Source organism: Natator depressus, chromosome 7, assembly GCF_965152275.1.
Source record: "Natator depressus isolate rNatDep1 chromosome 7, rNatDep2.hap1, whole genome shotgun sequence".
NCBI lineage: Eukaryota > Metazoa > Chordata > Testudines > Cheloniidae > Natator > Natator depressus.
The window spans coordinates 80,214,981-80,233,497 of record NC_134240.1 but is presented as its reverse complement, the minus strand read 5'-3'; the positions used below and the strand labels follow the sequence as shown (position 1 = coordinate 80,233,497).

Sequence of the window (18,517 nt, the reverse complement as noted above, 5' to 3'; positions counted from 1 at the left end):
CCACTCCACACAGCTCCCGGAAGCCATGGCTTGTTCCCTCCCCGGCTCCTTCATGGAGGGGCAGCCAGGGAGCTCTTCATGCTGCTCCCACCCCAAGTGCAGCCCCCGCAGCTCCCATTGGCTAGGAACCACAGCCAATGGGAGCTGCAGGGGCGGCGCCTATGGACAGGGCAATGTGCAGAGATGCCTGGCTGCACCTCAGCATAGGAGCCAGAGTGGGGACATGCCTCTGTTTCTGGGAGCTGCTTGAGGTAAGCACCGCCCGGAGCCTGCCCCCCGACCCACTCTCATGCCCCAACCCCCTATTCCAGCCCTGATCCCCCTCCCGCCCTCCAAACCCCTTATTCCCCAGCCCCACCCCAGTGCCCGTACCCGTAGCCCTCCCGCACCCCAACCCCCAATTTCATGAGCATTCATGGCCCGCCATACAATTTCCATACCCAGATGTGGCCCTTGGGCCAAAAAGTTTGCCCACCCCGGCTTACATGCTACCTCCTGCTACTGCGTAGTAGCTCAGACAAATGGAAATTAATGATAACTAATGATGTGAAAAAATCTAATTTTACCTTCTACTTCCATTTCTGCGATCTTGGCCTGACCTTCTACTTACCTTTATAGTTCTGTAGAGAGACTTCCATGGATCATGAGAAAGGGGAAAATGCATAAAGCTGAGTCTCTTCCCACTTCTGCACCTGAGGGGAGATGCATTAGAGCTGAGTCCCCTCCACCTGTGGAAATAGAGTGTGATACAGCCCTTGAGAATTTATTTTTATTAGGATTAATTTATGATTGCTGATTTGGAAATATGACAACATAATAATGTACAATTATGGTAGCAGCATTTGTTTCCATGGTAGGTTTTTAGATCTCTTTGCAGTCAATTGGCTCAAAGACAGAATACAGAATATTTCCATGGAATGCATTTACTGAGCTGGTTAATTGCATTGTGACTGACTAACATAACACATTTGCCAAATCCAGACAATTTTTGAGCATTTATTCCTCATCTTCCCTACCACTGATACCTCCTACAAGTACTGGGTGGGTTCATAACACATATTGTCTGATAGACTTTCCTGAATAACTATGATTCCATCAACACACACTTCGTTATCTCATAAGTACAAAATGGGTTGCCTGGATCCCTCCTTCACTTTTTTGATTGTGTGTCTCTAGGGTGGGTCAAATTAGACTATATGCCCAACTTTATACTTTTAATTACAAGTAATATATTCACTAGGTAAGATATATCATAAAATAGATTTATGTAAATTGGTATTTCAGTACCATAGACCTTCTACCAATTACTCAGACAGCAGATCTATAAATCAGTTCTTGCCTGTTGGGGAAATTACGCAGACGCAAAGGGGTTCACTGATGTCCAGTCCACCTTCTCTACATCTCATTCCCCAAACTGAAGGCCAAGCCCAATCTTTGTTGGCTCAGATCAACTCCAGTATTTTTCGCTGTCATCAGATTCCCTGTAATGTGGCCTCACATCCCTTAGGTCTTTAGGATCTCCTTGTGCTCATACTGACCACAATCATCTTTTTCACAGAACCTTATGGGGAAGAGATTGCTATCCCTTTCCCACGAACTGGTGCTTGGGACATTTTCTTTCCTGACAGCCTCTTTTGTCTTCAGATCTCAGGTTTCTTCTCCAGGGCTCCTAACACTGCTTATGCTCACCAACAGTGTATACAGCCAGTATAGATAACATCACAAAATAAAGGTTAACCAGAATATAAACATAACTAGGCAAACATTGCTTAAAGTGTAGTTAAACAGCCTCTTGGTTTAGTTAATTGTGGTATCGATCACACAGGCTGAAAACTAAAGCCTGACATTTATAAAGTCAACTGTCTTTTCAGTATCCCAGGAAGGTGTGCCTGTTCTCCAGTCAGATTTTCGTGTCCCCAAAAGTCTCTCAGGCCTTGTCCACACACACAGTTGCACTGGTTTAACTAAAGGTGTGATATTGAACCAATTTCATGAAACTGGTGCAACTGTGTTGTGGTACTCTCCTCAGTGTACCCAGAACCATAAGTGTTACCTTTCTGCCTCAGGAAAAGTGATCTTTGCTGGGGCTTCAACTGTGTGTCACTCCCTGCCACACCAGTCCTGTTGGCCTTGCCAGCAAACTCTTGAGACTCTGCCAATTTTAACCTTGCCTTGCTGGTAACAATTAATGAACCCCAGTTCTCCAGAGACATCCCTCTGACTGGACACTCACAGAAATTATTAAGGTTGCTGCCTCCAAAGAGACAGCCTGTTAGTGTAGTTGAGGACTCTCACTTTAATTCAGTATAACAACACTGAGATGGTTTACTGTGAAATTAAGAATAAGTTTATTAATAAAGAACATAATTTAAATATTAAGCAAGAGAAAAGGACACTTATAGTTACAAAACATACTTTCTAGTCTCCAAGCCTTAACTTTAGCAGCTACAGTCTTTTCCTAAACAGCATTCTCACTGACATTAAGATTCCAGCATTGCCAGTTCTTGCAGCAGGAAGACCCAATGTTCACAGAATCAGAAGGTTCTGTCTCCTTTCCCCCAAAGTGACAGATAACTAGAATGAATTTTTTCTCCCCGTATACTTCCTGAAGTCCGTTGTTTTTGTCTCAAGAGCCAGGAAGACCCCCCCCCCCATGTGCTCAGGCATGAGCCCTGACACAGTTTCCTCTGCCACTTGTTAGTTTGATTGCTTTATTTACCTCATATGTAAATGTACTTTCATTGTTCTCTGCCTGTAATCAAGCCAGGCAGATAAGTAAAATCCACATTTCTTTGTCTAAGGCAGGCTAGTTTATCTACTGGCTCCAATATATATTTTAACAACATATTTCCAGCACACATACATGACTCTAAAAAATAACCCGTACATACATCATGCAATGATATTCATGACGAGTGTGTCACCAGTTGTCATATGATACTTTACAAGACACTATTCGGCAAAATATTCTGACAACAGTGTGTTGAGTGTGCCCTTTGTCAACTGTCATAAGGGGGCTGTTAGGATCACGTGTGTGTATGAACACTTTTACATCAGTTTAAATAACAGGGGCAAGCTAAACTGCTGTAAGTCATGTTTAAACTGATATGAGTGTTTATACACAAAGTGGCACTATTTAACTAAACTGGTGCAACATGACACCTTTAGTTAACCTGATGCAACTTCTATGGGCCGTAGACAAGCCTTAAATCCAGTGTCAAATCCCATTATATTTCCCTATATAACTGAAGACACCTTCCTTTTATAGTTCCCAGAGGGTTTGTGTGCCCAGGCATTAAAAGTAATTCATTCACATTAACTTCATCCCCCAGTTTAGAAATCAGTTCACAATTATAAATGTATTTTCAGGTCACAATATATTTAAGATCATTAAACAAACTTGTTTAATTTTCCCCATTTTTATTCTCCTAATTTGCATGGATCCATATTGGGTGCACTTGAAAGATCTTTTGTCCATTTCCAAGGACTCTTTTAAATACACAAACCTTGTATATGCAAACCATTTACGAAATCTGTTATTTAACTTTAAGACATTGATGCCTGTGAAAGTGCCTGTGAAAGTGTCTCCATCTCACTTTACTTCTTTTAGCATATTAATGACATAAGCCTAGGGCTTTATGTTTTGTGGTTGATTTATCAGATAGTAAAACAAATAGAACTCATTGGACAACCAAAGCATTGTCATACTCTCATTCTAGAACTTCTCCATAAACCAAATGCACTGGGGGGAGGTGTTTACCATGGTGACCCCTGTTGCCTGCTCTGAGATATCTGAGAACTGTTGAGACATGGTCATGGCCCATCATAGCCGATGGTGGATCATCATCTCAACTCAAAGAGTAAATTGTCTGATTGATTTGTAATAGATTTTGCATACCAAAATAGATATTGGTATGAAATTAGTCTGACCTGTTATCTTTTCTTAATGTTATTCTTGTAATTCTCTTCCTATTGCATGCAGGGGACAATAGAGGAATTCTCTTTAGGCTAATTTAACACCTGTATATTTATACATACATGTTCACTGATTGTATAACCTATTGGAAACATGTGTTGCATCATCTTTCAAAAGCAGAGAGTTAAATTATGTACAAGATAGATATTTATCTGAGGATTATTAAATAGATTACTAATTATTTTTAATATTTAACATGATCTTGACCTCCTAGGTCAAGGGAAGTAGAAAGGGTTTCCTTACCTGCACCACAGACCTTTATATGATATTCACTGTGGGGGATCCCATCTAAGCCAGCAAATTATAGCTGGCTTTGTAAAATGCTGAGCTGCAACTGGCAAGCCTGAAAGGATCTGACACTACATATTGCAGCCTGGCTTAATGGATCTTGGAAGAAATTGCTGAAAGCTATAGTGCTACCAATACACTGTGATTCAGGGGATGGATTCATTTTAATATTTATACTAGAGGACCACAAACGTACTTCATTGCTTATGTAGGCCAAATTGTACACCCAGCCAGGTCCTTGCTCCCACTGTGGCCAGGTTCCTCGCTCAGCCCTACTCACAGGAAAGATTCAAGAACCCTACTGATTTTGGTGAAAATCAGAAAAGCCTGATTTCTAATGATTTCCACCGGTATTACACCTTTGGGCATGAGTGGCTAGCCAATATTCAGGGGCTTGCAGATTGTTTCTATTAGGAGGAGAAACTGATGATAGATATTTCTTGTATGCAATCCTGTTTATTTACAAAGAAAGTACACAAAGTCCTGTTTCCCAGAACACAGTATGAATCAAACAGGGTGCAGTTTCTTTACTCACAGCTCCAAGCCTCTTTCCAAACAGCATTCTGCCCCAAAGTTCCCTATCCTTGCTTTCTCAAAAAGCTTCATTTCCAGGCCTTCTTTTGTTGCGTCTAGGGCTCCCTTGCTGCCTTTTCTGTGAACCTCTGTGATGTTTCTGCTGCTTCTCTCCCAAACAACAGTACAGGAAATTGACAATAAGTTAATTTTAATTTAAGCCAAATAACACAGCATTACTTAATATTGATAGTTATATGGTTATCTAACTATATCAGTTATTTTCCTCTGTAATCTGGGCAATTTCAACCTTTTCTTTAGAGCATCTAGTGTCATGGGGGCAAAGTTCATTTGAGTCCAGTGAGTATTTGCTTCCATGTTGACACATACTTTCAAAATCATAGGATATAGTGTAGTACATCTGATGCTGTTTATTTTCATGCGCTTCTACTGTTATCTACCTCAGTAGCATCTTTAAATAAGTCTTGACACAGGGCGATTTTACGTCAGCCTGACCACACGTTTCTCTCTAATCATGACAATCAGTTGACACTGGATAGTGTATCTTGAACATGGAGCAATCCCAGGTTTGGGACATTCACCAGGATCCCGTCTTCTACCTCCCCTTGTCCGCTTTCACTGAGCCTGAGCATGATGAACAAACGGTTTCAGAGTAACAGCCGTGTTAGTCTGTATTTGCAAAAAGAAAAGGAGTACTTGTGGCACCTTAGAAACTAACCAATTTATTTGAGCATAAGCTTTCGTGAGCTACAGCTCACTTCATCGGATGCATACTGTGGAAAATACAGAAGATGTTTTTATACACACAAACCATGAAAAAATGGGTGTTTATCACTACAAAAGGTTTTCTTTCCCCCCACCCCACTCTCCTGCTGGTAATAGCTTATGTAAAGTGATCACTCTCCTTACAATGTGTATGATAATCAAGGTGGGCCATTTCCCTGGATTTGTGCTGGAAATGGCCCACCTTGATTATCATACACATTGTAAGGAGAGGTTTCAGAGTAACAGCCGTGTTAGTCTGTATTTGCAAAAAGAAAAGGAGGACTTGTGGAACCTTAGAGACTAACCAATTTATTTGAGCTTTCGTGAGCTACAGCGTCCGATGAAGTGAGCTGTAGCTCAGGAAAGCTTATGCTCAAATAAATTGGTTAGTCTCTAAAGTGCCAGAAGTCCTCCTTTTCTTTTTGACGAACAAACCGTTGTTCGAAGCTAAAATCGTTTGACAGCCGGATACTGACAGCGCCCAGTGTAAGTGAGTATCGGGGGCTCTCGGAAGAGGCAGTCCCTGAGGCGCTGGGGGGCTCCCTCCGGGGCAGCGGCTCGATGATTTCCGGATACAGTTTGCTCACTTTACCAGCAGCTATTTATTCAAAAGGCCAACGCTGCAAACTCCGCTCCGGGGTCGCTCTTTCTGTGCGGGGCTGAGTCTGGCACCGGCACCGGAAGCTGAGGGGGAGAGGGCGTCCTCGCCCCGAGTGGAAGCGGCGGGGCCGGTCTGAGCAGGGTCTCTCCGTGCTCGCCCCGCTGACTGGGGGCGGGAAGCGGGAGCAGATCCCGCCTGCACAGGCGGGGCGCGGCGCCTGCGCAGTGCGGAAGCCTAGCCGGACCCGCGGTGCTAGAGGCCTGTCACTTCTGCCTGGTGCTCCCTCCTCGCTGCCTGGCCGGAGCAGGATCCCCTCTCTCGGGGCTCTCCCCGGCCCTTCGGTGAGTTCCACCGGGGCCTGAGGCTCGTTAGCCTGGGCGAGGGGGCGCTGCAGGGCGGGGCCGGGCCGGCCTGGTGGTTGGGACCGGGCTCCGCTCTTTGAGGGTCGGGCGCCGGGCTGGCGTATGGGCCCCGTGCCGGCCCCGGCGGGAGGGGCAGGGGCTGAGCTCTGCGGTGGCGGCGGCCGAGCCCTGCGGCGCCCCAGGGGCGCTAGTTACAGCGCAGCGCGACCGGCGCCCTGCCCTGCGGCATGCACAGAGCGGGACGGCCACCCGCTCCTTCTGAGCTCCGCGCGGCCGGCGCCTGGCCCAGTACGGCCCGTGGGCGGGGTCCAGCCAGCCAGCTTCACTCGCCGCCCCAAATTGCTCTAGACCCTTGGCCCTTTCTGCTTGCGGGACCGTGCTCCAGCGCGGCTTCCCTGCCCGCGGCTCGCTCCCCGGCGGTGGCTGGCGTTCCGCTCCTTCCCGTGTGCTGCGAGTGGAGGCGTGAGGTGCTGCGCAGTTTGTATGCATGGGTGGTTTTGAACAGACCCGAAAGATCCAGACTTCTCTGTTCGAGCATTATAAGACCCCGGGGTGCTGTTTGGCAAGTAGGAGTTGGTATCGGCGGGCCAAAATTTGCGTGCATCGAGTTTTATCTGCAGCAAAGGTGCATTTCATTGGTCCGTTGAGTGTAAAGCAGCCTGGGATATTTCAGGCTGAAAGGTACTGTATACAATAAATGTTAAATATTATTTATTTTGCATGGGATGTTTGAAAATGGGATTCAGAATTTGGCAGTGTTTCCTTGAATGCAGAACGTTGCCAACAAGAATAATAATAATGGAGAATTATAGTCTATACTGTAGCCTTTGAAGCCGCTAGGTTTATGCCATAGTTTTTCAGAGCTTTTCACTGTGTGTACAGCAAGTAAACATAAATCACTAAAGCATACTGGAACTTTCCAGCCCCTTCCTTTGGCCCCCTCATTGTTTCTTGCTCTAAAAAAGTAGGAGGTTGCTTCCCCCATCTCTCCCGTTTGTTCCTTGTCAGTATCACACTGTTTTTAGTGGGCGTCTCAATAAATAGTGACTCAGACTTGAAAATAAAATGCAGAGAGATTCATGATTACTTGCTAGAAAATAAAATGTCTTTCAGATCCTTGGCTGGAACCATAACAGAAGTGCAGAACACTACTATTCGGTACTGAAAATCTCCAAATTTCTTAAATATTTTCCTGCAGAATAATGAAGTTAGGGTTTAAATTAAATTTCTAGTTAAGTGAAAATATTAGAATTCCTTTTTCCATTAAATTAATATTTTTAGATTTGATTGTTCTGCAGTCTGTTCTGCTAAAAAGTTAATTTTGGATTTTTTTTTTCCCCCTTTCCCATCAGCTGTGAAGAGTACTTGATTGTGGAAACCTTGGATCACTACAATTGTAGATCTCTTCTATTCTTCTGTGTTACAGGTTGAAACTTGTATGGCAGTCATTTATGTGGATCTGTGATGGAGCTATAACTATGTCCCAAGTCAAGCCAACATCATTTTGACCGTCCTCTCCTGAATGTGGTAGGATAATAATTACTTTTCCCATAGAGTAACCTATCTCTATCTGACAGGTTTCAGAATGGTAGCTGTTTGTCTGTATCAGCAAAAACAATGAGGGGTCCTTGTGGCACCTTAGAGACTAACAAATTTATTTGGGCATAAGCTTTCATGGGCTAGAACCCACTTCATCAGATGCATGGAGTGGAAAATACAGGAGCAGGAATAAATACATGAAAAGATGGGAGTTGCCTTACCAAGTGTGAGGTCAGTCTAATGACACAATTCAATTAACAGCAGAATACCATGGGAGGAAAAATAACTTTTGTAGTGGTAATGAGAGTGGCCCATTTTAAACAGTTGACAAGAAGGTGTGAGTAACATTAGGGGGAAATTAGTATAGGGGAAATTAAGTTTAGGTTTTGTAATAGCCCAACCACTCCCAGTCTTTTTTCAGGCCTAATTTGATGGTGTCCAGTTTGCAAATTAATTCCAGTTCTGCATTTTCATGTTGGAGTCTGTTTTTGAAGTTTTTTGTTGAAGAATTGCCACTTCTAGGTCTGTTATTGAGTGACCAGGGAGATTGAAGTATTCTCCTACTGGTTTTTGAATGTTATAATTCCTGAAGTCAGATTTGTGTCCATTTATTCTTTTGTGTAACCCTCTGTGATGTACACTGTCCAAACCGGACAGTCTCTACGCAAAAGAATAAATGCTGTTAATTGAATTGTCTCATTAGACTGACCTCACACTTGGTAAGGCAACTCCCATCTTTTCGTGTATTTATACCTGCTCCTGTATTTTCCACTCCATGCATCTGATGAAGTGGGTTCTAGCCCACGAAAGCTTATGCACAAATAAATTTGTTAGTCTCTAAGGTGCCACGAGGACTCCTCGTTATTTTATCTCTATCTGGTTATGCTTTAACCTTCTGAGACAGATGAATTGAGTTCCACAAAGGTTACTGCATTTGAGCTGTTTACAGTGAGACCGTGAAAGTCGATGTACTGTCTTTTACACGCTGACTTTTGGTAAAAGAAATGGTTTGCTCTGTTATCCTTGCCCATAATTTCGCCCCTTTCACTATTATGCAGCCCTCAGTGTGGTAGTTGGCGACAGTAACTGTGTGTGTGATGTTGTATTTATATAGTTTGTAAAGCACATGAGGATCTTTCAGGATGTAGTATTGTTTAAATGTACTATATTTATGATACATTTATATTGAATATTCCCTTCTTCAGTCATGCTATTTTGATTACAGTGTTAATTAATGAACAATTGCAGTAATTTTTCATCAAGAATATTTTTAGGTTCTGTTTTGAAAATATGAGGAAATTCCTCTTCCTGTGAAATAAGTTCTTTGGTTTTTTGGTGGTTTTTTTTTTGTTTTTAAATCACAAGTACTTCACACAAAATTAGAAACCAAAAAGAAGAGAGATGTTCCATTGTGTCTTCTCAAAATCTAGCTGTAGTCTGTCAGTACAAACTTAAAAATGGGATCCAGGCATCAGGGAGCAGGGATGGATGAGTTTGTGTCCATGGATGTAACTTAACAAGGTGAATTCAAAGAAGTGGTTGCCCTCCTTGGGCCCCAGTTCACATTGTGATTTGCCTCCATGGACAGTTGTGTTGTGTGAAGCCCCAGAAAAGTGCACTGGAATGGAGCAGTCCATCTACCTGGATCAGAGTGCAGGATCATGGTCTAGGGTCTGATTAAAATGTCAAGTGTCAAGAGACTTGTACTTGGTAAATATTGGCATATCAGTTTGTATTATCAGTTATACAAGTTGATAGAACATCTTTGAAGTTTTTAAAGTGCATTGGCAATTTAAATGTAGCCCAAAATAGTCTTTTATAAAACTGAAGACTAGAAAATGTTAGAAACCTTTATAAATTTTCAAGAAAATACCAAAGGAAATAGTTATCTTTAAACCAATAAATGTTCCGGTGTGGTGACTGAAATCTAAATACTGCAACGCTTGGATCCTGATAGTAAAAGTGAAAATGATAGTGAAATTATCTGTCTCCAAGTTGAGAGTAATGCAGAAAGTTAACAAAGAGCTTAAATAGTGACAAGTAAGTTGGACTCTTAAAAGTGTTTCAGTTATCAAAGATTTTACTACAGAAAAAACATGTTTGTTTACATATATTTTTGAATGTATGGTGTTGCTTAAGTATTCTTTATAACAGTACTTTATTTTTTTTTTCCCCTGAACACTGTCACAGAAGGAACATTTTGAACAGTGAAGTTGCAAGATCTTACTCATCAAGACAACTGGAACCATGTTGTGCTGGGGAAATGCATCCTTTGGACAGCTTGGATTGGGTGGAATTGATGAAGAGATTGTATTAGAACCCAGAAAAAGTGACTTTTTCCTAAATAAAAAGGTCCGAGATGTAGGATGTGGACTCAGACACACTGTTTTTGTCCTGGATGATGGGACTGTGTATACATGTGGATGTAATGATCTAGGACAATTAGGGCATGAAAAATCCAGAAAGAGACCAGGTAAGTTAAAAGTAATGAAGAGTGGATTTTGTGTGGGTGTTGTTTTTAACTTTAGTTACCACATTTAGGCCTCAGATCTGTAAATATATTTACATGTGCCTATCTTTCTGAGTGTGAGTAGTCCCAAGCACGTGCGTATTTGCAGAATTGGGACTTTAAAGATTTTCTTTTTATGGTTTTGATTTTTGTACTTCTGTTTCATTGTGTAGAAAGTAGTAAGCATATTAAATCCTATGAAGCTATATAATTACCCAACCCAGCCTAATTGATAGCATTTTATAAAAATGACATCTACCACTTAGCTTAATTTTTTCTTTTTTTAATTTCAGGCTATTATTGTACCTGAAGTGACTTTATTGGTTGTATATAGGTACATACAGTTATCATGTCAGTTCGTAGCCTTTCTTCTCTAGATTGTACAAATCTAGTAAATATGTTATAATTTCAATAGGTTATTTTAAAATATATAATTACCTGTGTCATGTTGCCATGTGATAGACTCATAGTCTTTAAGGCCAGAAGGGACCACCATGATCATCTAGTCTGACTTCTGCACATTTCAGGCCACAGAACCCTAGGCCTCAATCCTGCAAATTGCTCTACATAGGTGGACCTCTCTCCCCGTCAAAGAGTCTGCATGTGAACGTGGGTCCCCTCTGAGAGAACAATTTTTAGGTTAAAGACCTTAGTTTGTACATCCCAGTGTAACCTTTAGTGCTTGATTTTTGTTGTTTTTTAGATGCATCATTTTGCCTGGCTAAGTTCCAGTTGTCTGTCATGCTTAGATCTTTCTGTAACATTCTCTAAATGAAAAACCTTTCATTTATTATAACTAAACCATTTTCTGTTGACTTCTGTTTCTCTAACAACTCTGTATCTTGTAGTTTTAATTCTGTTCCACAATGCTTGCCGTTCCTCCTTTGTGTTTGCTGATATTGTTGGTACATGCAAGCTATACTCTTTCCTCTAGGCAGGGTACACTAAATATTAGATTCAAGACTGACCCTGTAGCACCCTGCTTTTTACAGTTTCACACCACATGTAATCGCTGGTTTATAGTTCTTCAGTTATTTAAGTATTCATTTACAGTATATTTACCTAGATAACATATTAGCGAGATTACCTTGTGGAACTATACCATTATAAAAATTAATTTCATTTAATATATAGATAATTGCTTATACACTAAATAATATCTCGCAGAACAGTGGATCATGGCTACAGGCTGCATGGATACACAATTTATAGCCGTAGAGTTGCAGGGCTCTAGCAGCAATGAGGGAGACCAGCATGGCCACGGCCAGCGACCAAGCCAGGAACCGCAGCCGGGCAGCTCCTAGTGGGCAGCCGGGCAGTTCCAGTGGGCAAGGCTGAGGGTGGCACAGCCACACTGGAGGAGCTGCCTGGGCTGGGCACTGGCTCCTGTGATGAATGGCCCAACATGCTGCTGCTTTCGCCACTGTAATTTCTGCCCCAGTCGCTGATCATGGCCCTGCTGGTCTGGCTCGTTGTCACTAGGGCCCTGTAGCTGTGCTTATATGTGTGGATATAAATTGTGTATCTGCACAGGGCTCTCATCGTAGCATTATAATTTGCCAGTTACATGACAAACCATAATAATTTTCAGTGTCTTCCTCCACGAATAGTCCTGAATACCTAAAATTCCCTTGTTTGAATAGTTTCCTATTTTATATGTTTCTGAGTTGTTGCTGTTCTCAACTTAAATTATTTTATACTGTAGAGTGCCTAAGCACCATTGGCAAATTCTCAAAGTATGTTGATGGTGTCCATAGAAGAACCTTAGTTATATGTTTGAAAGTGAAAAATGTTTGATCTGAATCCTTTCAGGAATTAATTTAGTGTAATTCACTGTACTTCCATTGGTTGGGCTTCATTCTTTTTTTTTTTTTTTAAATTGTTTTAGGTTAAGGTCCAAATATACATAACATGCAACACTTCCCACATCACTTCCCCACACTCAAAGAAACCCAACAACACATCACAGTTTCAATTGTTGGAGGCAAAGGTGGTGGTGGTGCTGTTCTTCAGTATAGTTCAAACAGCAAACATAGAGCAACATCTGAAGATTGGTGTAATGTTTAATTAGATCTTCTTTCATGTAAGTTCGAAAGGTGTCCTAAATGATAAGCCTTCAAGTGGGAAACAGCCTGGACAGGCCATTGAATTCTGAGATGAGTCACTAAGAGTTAAATTGCTCCTCTCTTTGATAGCTGAAGAAATCATAGAGTACAGCAGAACCAATGTGGTCTTCCTTGAAGCAGGCATGATCGTGGGACCCAGCGCAGCTATCTGTGCCCCAGTGTGGAACCACTGTATCTGCAACTGTATGAATCCTTCAGTCATTTCATTGACATGCATGTAATAAAAGCTATTTGCCTCCTAAATAATTGCATGTTAACAGATTGTTGGCCAAACCATCATTTTTGCCACAGTCCCAGTAACCCAGCTGCTCACAGTGGATATCAAGATGGGGGGAGGGGAAAGGGAATCTGCCTCCCACAAGTTAAGGAACATCTCTACATGATTTTCACACACACAGAGATATCCACTGTGAGCAGCTGGGTTACTGGGTCTGTGGCAAAAATGATAGTTTGTCTGGCAGTCTGTAAACACGCAATTATTTAGGAGACAAATAGCTTTTTATTTTCTAACTAATCGTTGTGATGGGAACGTAGTTTGTTTAAAGCAACACTCTCTTGTTCGTTTAAAATCAGAAAAAATAAAATTTCTGAAAGCGTACTCTAAATAGTGTGTCCTCATTTTATTTTATTTTATTTTTTTTTGGAGCTTTCAGCTTCCATACTGATGTTAGGAAGGGTCTTCTAGGTAAGCCTAAAAAGTCACAATGCCAAACAAATTCAGGCTCACTCCTTCCTCCTCCCCTGCTTATTATTTCTGCATTTTCATATCAGCTTTGCTGCTTCTGTTACTGGCAAACACCCTCTTGCAGGGATTGTGGAGGAGTAAACACGTGAGCTCTCTCCAGAGTATACATGTAAGTGATGTCTTCATTCTATTGCCATACAGTAAAATTGACTAAGCATAAAAAGCTGTCAAATGCAATAGGTAAACAAACTGGATAGAAAAAAGTATTTTGTTCCAATCTCTGTCAAGTTATAGTAATTTTAGAAGTTACTTGTAACAACAAGAGATTAAAAAAAACTTTCTCAAATGGTTATTTGATTTTCAAATAGATTAAGTCCATTTATTGGTTAGCATCTTTATTTAGAACTTAGTTCTAAAGGGCTGCTTCCTAAGTTGCATTCTAGATGGTTGATATTTAGCTTTTTAAAACTAAGTAATTTTTTATTTAAAAAAAAATTGGTAAGTTGATCTTAAGCTTCATTGTAATTTTAACACATGCCTCTCTAATTGTGAGCAAGCATTTGCTGGCGTGAACCTGCATGTTAATTAAGTTAGCAGGATCTGACTTTTGTAAATTTATCTTTAAATAGCTATTAAGATCTGAATATGTTTATCTTGTCCAGTAAATGACACAATTTGAAGACCATTTTGAAGACTACAACTGTAAATAGCATGCTTCCAATAGACATTTTTGTTATCTTGGAAAAATAATTAACTGACCTGGGGCCTTTATTACCTTTGTACGCAAACAGCAAAATGTGACAATTGTCTTTTAATATGATTAGAATTAGTACAAAAGGAAGTTTCTATACTGTGACCGACTTTTAAATTATAGAATTTTAAAAAATGTGGCTTGTTGGAACCCCTATGCTGCTTTAAAATATTCGTGTGTTTTGTGTGACTTTCTGTGACACCCATCACTGTTTCATCTGAGGATGTTCATGCCTTTATTTAAACCCTATTATGTTATCATGGGATAAGAGGGAAGGTCCTCTCATGGATCAGTAATTGGCTAAAAGATAGGAAACAAAGGGTAGGAATAAATTGTCAGTTTTCAGAATGGAGAGAGGTAAATAGTTGTGTCCCCCAGGAGTCTGTACTGGGACCAGTACTGTTCAACATATTCATAAATGATCTGGAGAAAGGGGGAAAACAGTGTGGTGGCAAAATTTTCAGATGATACAAAACTACTCAAGATAGTTAAGCCCAAAGCAGAGGGCAAAAGAGTTACAAAGCAATATCTCAAAACTGGATGACTGGGCAACAATATGGCAGATGAAATTCAATGTTGATCAATGCAAAGTAATGCACATTGGAAAATATAATCCCAACTCTATATATAAAATGATGGGCTCTAAATTAGCTGTTACCACTCAAGAAAGAGATCTTGGAGTCATTGTGGATAGTTCTCATGAAAACATCCACTCAGTGTGCAATGGCAGTCAAAAATGCTAACAGAATGCTGGGAATCATCAGGAAAGGGATAGATAATAAGACAGAAAATATCATATTGCCTCTAAATAAATCCGTGGTATGCCCACATCTTGAATACTGCATACAGATCTGGTCACCTCATATCAAAAAAGATATATTGGAAAAAGTTCAGAAAAGGGCAACAAAAATTGTTAAGGGGTATAGAACAGCTTCCATATGAGGAGCAATGAATAAGACTGGGACTTTTCAGCTTGGAAAAAAGATGACTTAAGAGGGATATGATAGAGGTCTATTAAAATCATGTGAAAAAAATAAATAAGGAAATGTTATTTACTCCTCCTCATAACACACAAACTAGGGGTCAGCAAGTGAAATTAATAGGCAGCAGGTTTAAAACAAACAAAAACAACACACAGTAAAACAGAGGATGTGAAGGCCAAGACTATAACAGGGTTCAAAAAAGAACTAAGTTCATGGAGGATAGGTCCATCAATGGCTATTAGAGGTGAAAAACCATGCTCTGAAGTGTCCCTAGCCTCTATTTGCCAGAAGCTGGGAATGGGTGACACTGGATGGATCGCTGGATGATTACCTGTTCTGTTCATTCCCTCTGAAGCACCTTCCATTGGCCACTGTTGGAAGACAGGATACTGGGCTAGATGGATCATTGGTCTGACCCAGTATGGCCATTCTTATGTTTTTATCAATCCATAGATCACTGACAATAGTTTGTAAATGAGAGGTTCTAGATTATATGATGTACATTCTATTATGAGGTATATACATATAGATTCTTGTAAAATATACTGTTCATGCTTTAACTATGACTTGTGTGCACAGTAGTTATTCACTGAACTTTCCGTATCTTTGTCAATTTAATTTGAAAATAAACCAAACTTAAAAGACAATGCACTAGTGCAAAAATTCTGTTTTTAAGAGGTGTAGTGGATTGCTTTAGGCACCCAAATGTATCTGTCTTAGGGGCTGCTTCATGACATTTTCTTCCTATGAAGAAAAGTGAATTTGTGAGGCTCTGTTTAACAAGCACCTGTTGGAGTTGAGAGAGGGTTTGAAAGCAAGCTGTTCCTAATTTTTTAAATAACTTAAATGTACCAAATTACTAAGAGTATGAAGAGTGTATCAAGTTGTTCATGTTTTGAAGTATTAAAAGAAGTTGGTCTGAAATTTTATGTGGTCTGAAGCCTTAAAGCCAAGTAATAATCTCCTCTTGTTGTTAGTATTTATAATAGAAATACTTACAGGTCCTGAATACTAGCATTTATTGCTATCTCAGTGGTTCCCAGCTGTGTGTTATGTAAAGGAAAAGCCATGTAGTGTGGGTAGCAGCGTCTCCTGCTCAAGTGGTTCATGGTAAGACACAGCTGTATAGTAGTTGCATGATCTCCAAAAGGGATTCATTCTTCAAGGATTTAGGAGGGCTTTAAATAGATTAATTGCTATTCTTCAGTTCTGTCTTTTTGTACCATAATCTTTCCTTATGTCGGGATGGGTGCTGCTGTGAGCTTCGGGAAGATCAGAGGACTCTTTCTCAGAAATAATTACTTACACCCAAATAACTAGTTAATTTTGCCTTCAGTGGTAATGAAGCTGGGACACCAGACCAGCAGGAGAGTTTGACAGCATAATGGCTGCAAATTGTTCTTTCATTTCTGCAACGCTTTAGCATTTAGAGCTGCAAGCTCCTGGATTTGTCTGGGGTTATCAGAATAAAAGCCTTCCCTTTATTGACTGTCTTTTTTTTGTGATTACTAGTGGGTTTAATCTTCTCACCAAACTGAACTTTTAAATTAGGAGCAAGCGTGAGCATGAAATTTACAAGCTGTTTCTGTGTGGCAACATTTTTCTTCCTGAGCTCCTATTTTCTTTTTATCTTCTTCCCCCCCATTTGACTTATTTATAAAATGACCAGATACGTGACATATTGGTCTGCCTCTTATTTGGCGGTACAGGGAATGCTTAGAGTAGAGCTACACTTACCGTTCAAGTTATTTTTATGTTCTGTAGAATGCCATGTGTGTGAGGGGAGGGCAAAAGAGAGCGGATTTCCTGTTTGCTTTCACTAAAGGGCATATGTGTACTTCTGTATGCTTGCCAACTGTTAACTTATCTATAAGAATTCTGTAACTGCTGCAGTCACTCAGTTGCCAACCTCATGTTCAGAAATTGTTTGGCTTAAAAATCAATTTTTAAGCCAAAGTTGTTGGGGTTTTTTATTAGCCTTCTGGTTTCTGAATCTTTATACTCAAGTCATGTTCTCGGACTTTTCCCAATAGCCATGGGGCATAGAAAGTATGTTGTAAAAAATGAAAGTTGAGAGTCAAAGGACTACAGGATCTGGGGCTTTAAGAAAAACATAACATGTTAGAAAACTACACTTCAGATGTTCAATAACTTTGTGTGCTTCAATACTGGGGTGCCTATTTTGACATCTTGCACCTGATTTTTCAGAGGTGCTGAGGATTCATAGCTTTTATTTAAGTCAACACTTTAGAAAATTGAGCATAAACTGTCTGAAAATGGGCACATGATTCATGGAGACTTATGAAAATTTTGGTGTTAATGACAGGACTCTGATATTCCCCCATAACATTGTTGAAGTTTGAAATAAAAATTTCTGGAGGTTTCTGAACACAAGAAGTTAGAGGAGGAAAATAGTTTTTTTCAATTCCACAAATGCTATCAAAAGCAGTTTTGACTACCTTGGATTCCTTTTCTGACTATTATGGTTTTCCTTGCGTCTTCTCCTTTTAAGGGATGTTGAGAGATCTATCGTAAAACATATGCCTTACCTGTGCTACTACTAATACTACCATAAATTATTAAAGCATGAACAGTTTCTAAAATATCATTTAGTCTTAATTGTTTGTGCTGTTTTACTTTTTTTGCACTTCATTTTGCTTGGAAAATTAAAGGACAACTCAATTTCACTTTATGGTTCTCATGCCAGTAGTACAGTGCTGCAGCTTTTGGGTTATTAATGCTTGAACCCAATCAACTATTATAATTGAAATTTCAAAATGAAATTTAAAATAATTTAACGTATAGTAAATGACCTTTGAAAACATAGATTTGATTCTAATAGGTTCTCTCTCCCATCCATCACCTCCCAGAGTTTGGCCCTGAAACCATTCAGCAGTCTCCTATTCAGCTGTTGCATTAGCTTATGTCCCAGTACATTCTTTCTCAGTCTATAACTAATTCCCAGTTTATGAAAACCACATATTCAGATAAATATATGTTTATAATTTTCCTCAACTGCCCAGTTTCTCAAGTTTTGCTACTGAGTGCATGGGGATGTAGCTTATTTGACCAGCACAAGTGCACACATTGAGTACAGGCAAACATATCTGAAGATATGCACGCACAGAGTACTGACAAACAAGAGGTTAACAATGGAGTCTTATGTCCTTAATTCACTACATGTCTTTCAGAGGTCTGCTGTGTGTATCTGTGCATCAAATTTAGCTTTTAGGCCCTGAGTTTTCTGTGCATGCATGCATGCAGAAGATCACCCGTGTGGAGTCCATTGCGGGATGGTGGCCTTAGTTTGTAACCTGCCTTATTGTGCCTTGCTATTAAAGGACTTCTTAATGATGATGATAACTGGTGCATAGTGGAATGTTTTCCTCTTCTAGAAT

The 18,517-nt window shown here is 40.4% G+C and overlaps 1 protein-coding gene across 4 annotated transcripts in view; it reads left to right on the top strand.

Annotated features, from left to right (window-relative positions):
- The first annotated feature begins 6,263 nt into the window (after nt 1-6,263).
- The window catches only part of HERC4 (HECT and RLD domain containing E3 ubiquitin protein ligase 4), an 81,674-nt gene continuing 69,420 nt past the window's right edge, over nt 6,264-18,517 (top strand). For 2 of the 4 annotated variants that reach the window (XM_074958879.1, XM_074958876.1), the window contains exons 1-3: nt 6,264-6,505; nt 7,953-8,053; nt 10,256-10,538. In XM_074958879.1, the coding sequence (XP_074814980.1) occupies nt 10,313-10,538 (226 nt within the window). In that variant the 5' untranslated portion in view covers nt 6,264-6,505; nt 7,953-8,053; nt 10,256-10,312. Of the gene's footprint in view, nt 6,506-7,084; nt 7,208-7,665; nt 7,685-7,952; nt 8,054-10,255; nt 10,539-18,517 lie in introns of those variants that run through there. The other 2 variants (XM_074958877.1, XM_074958878.1) reach the window with 2 other exon arrangements.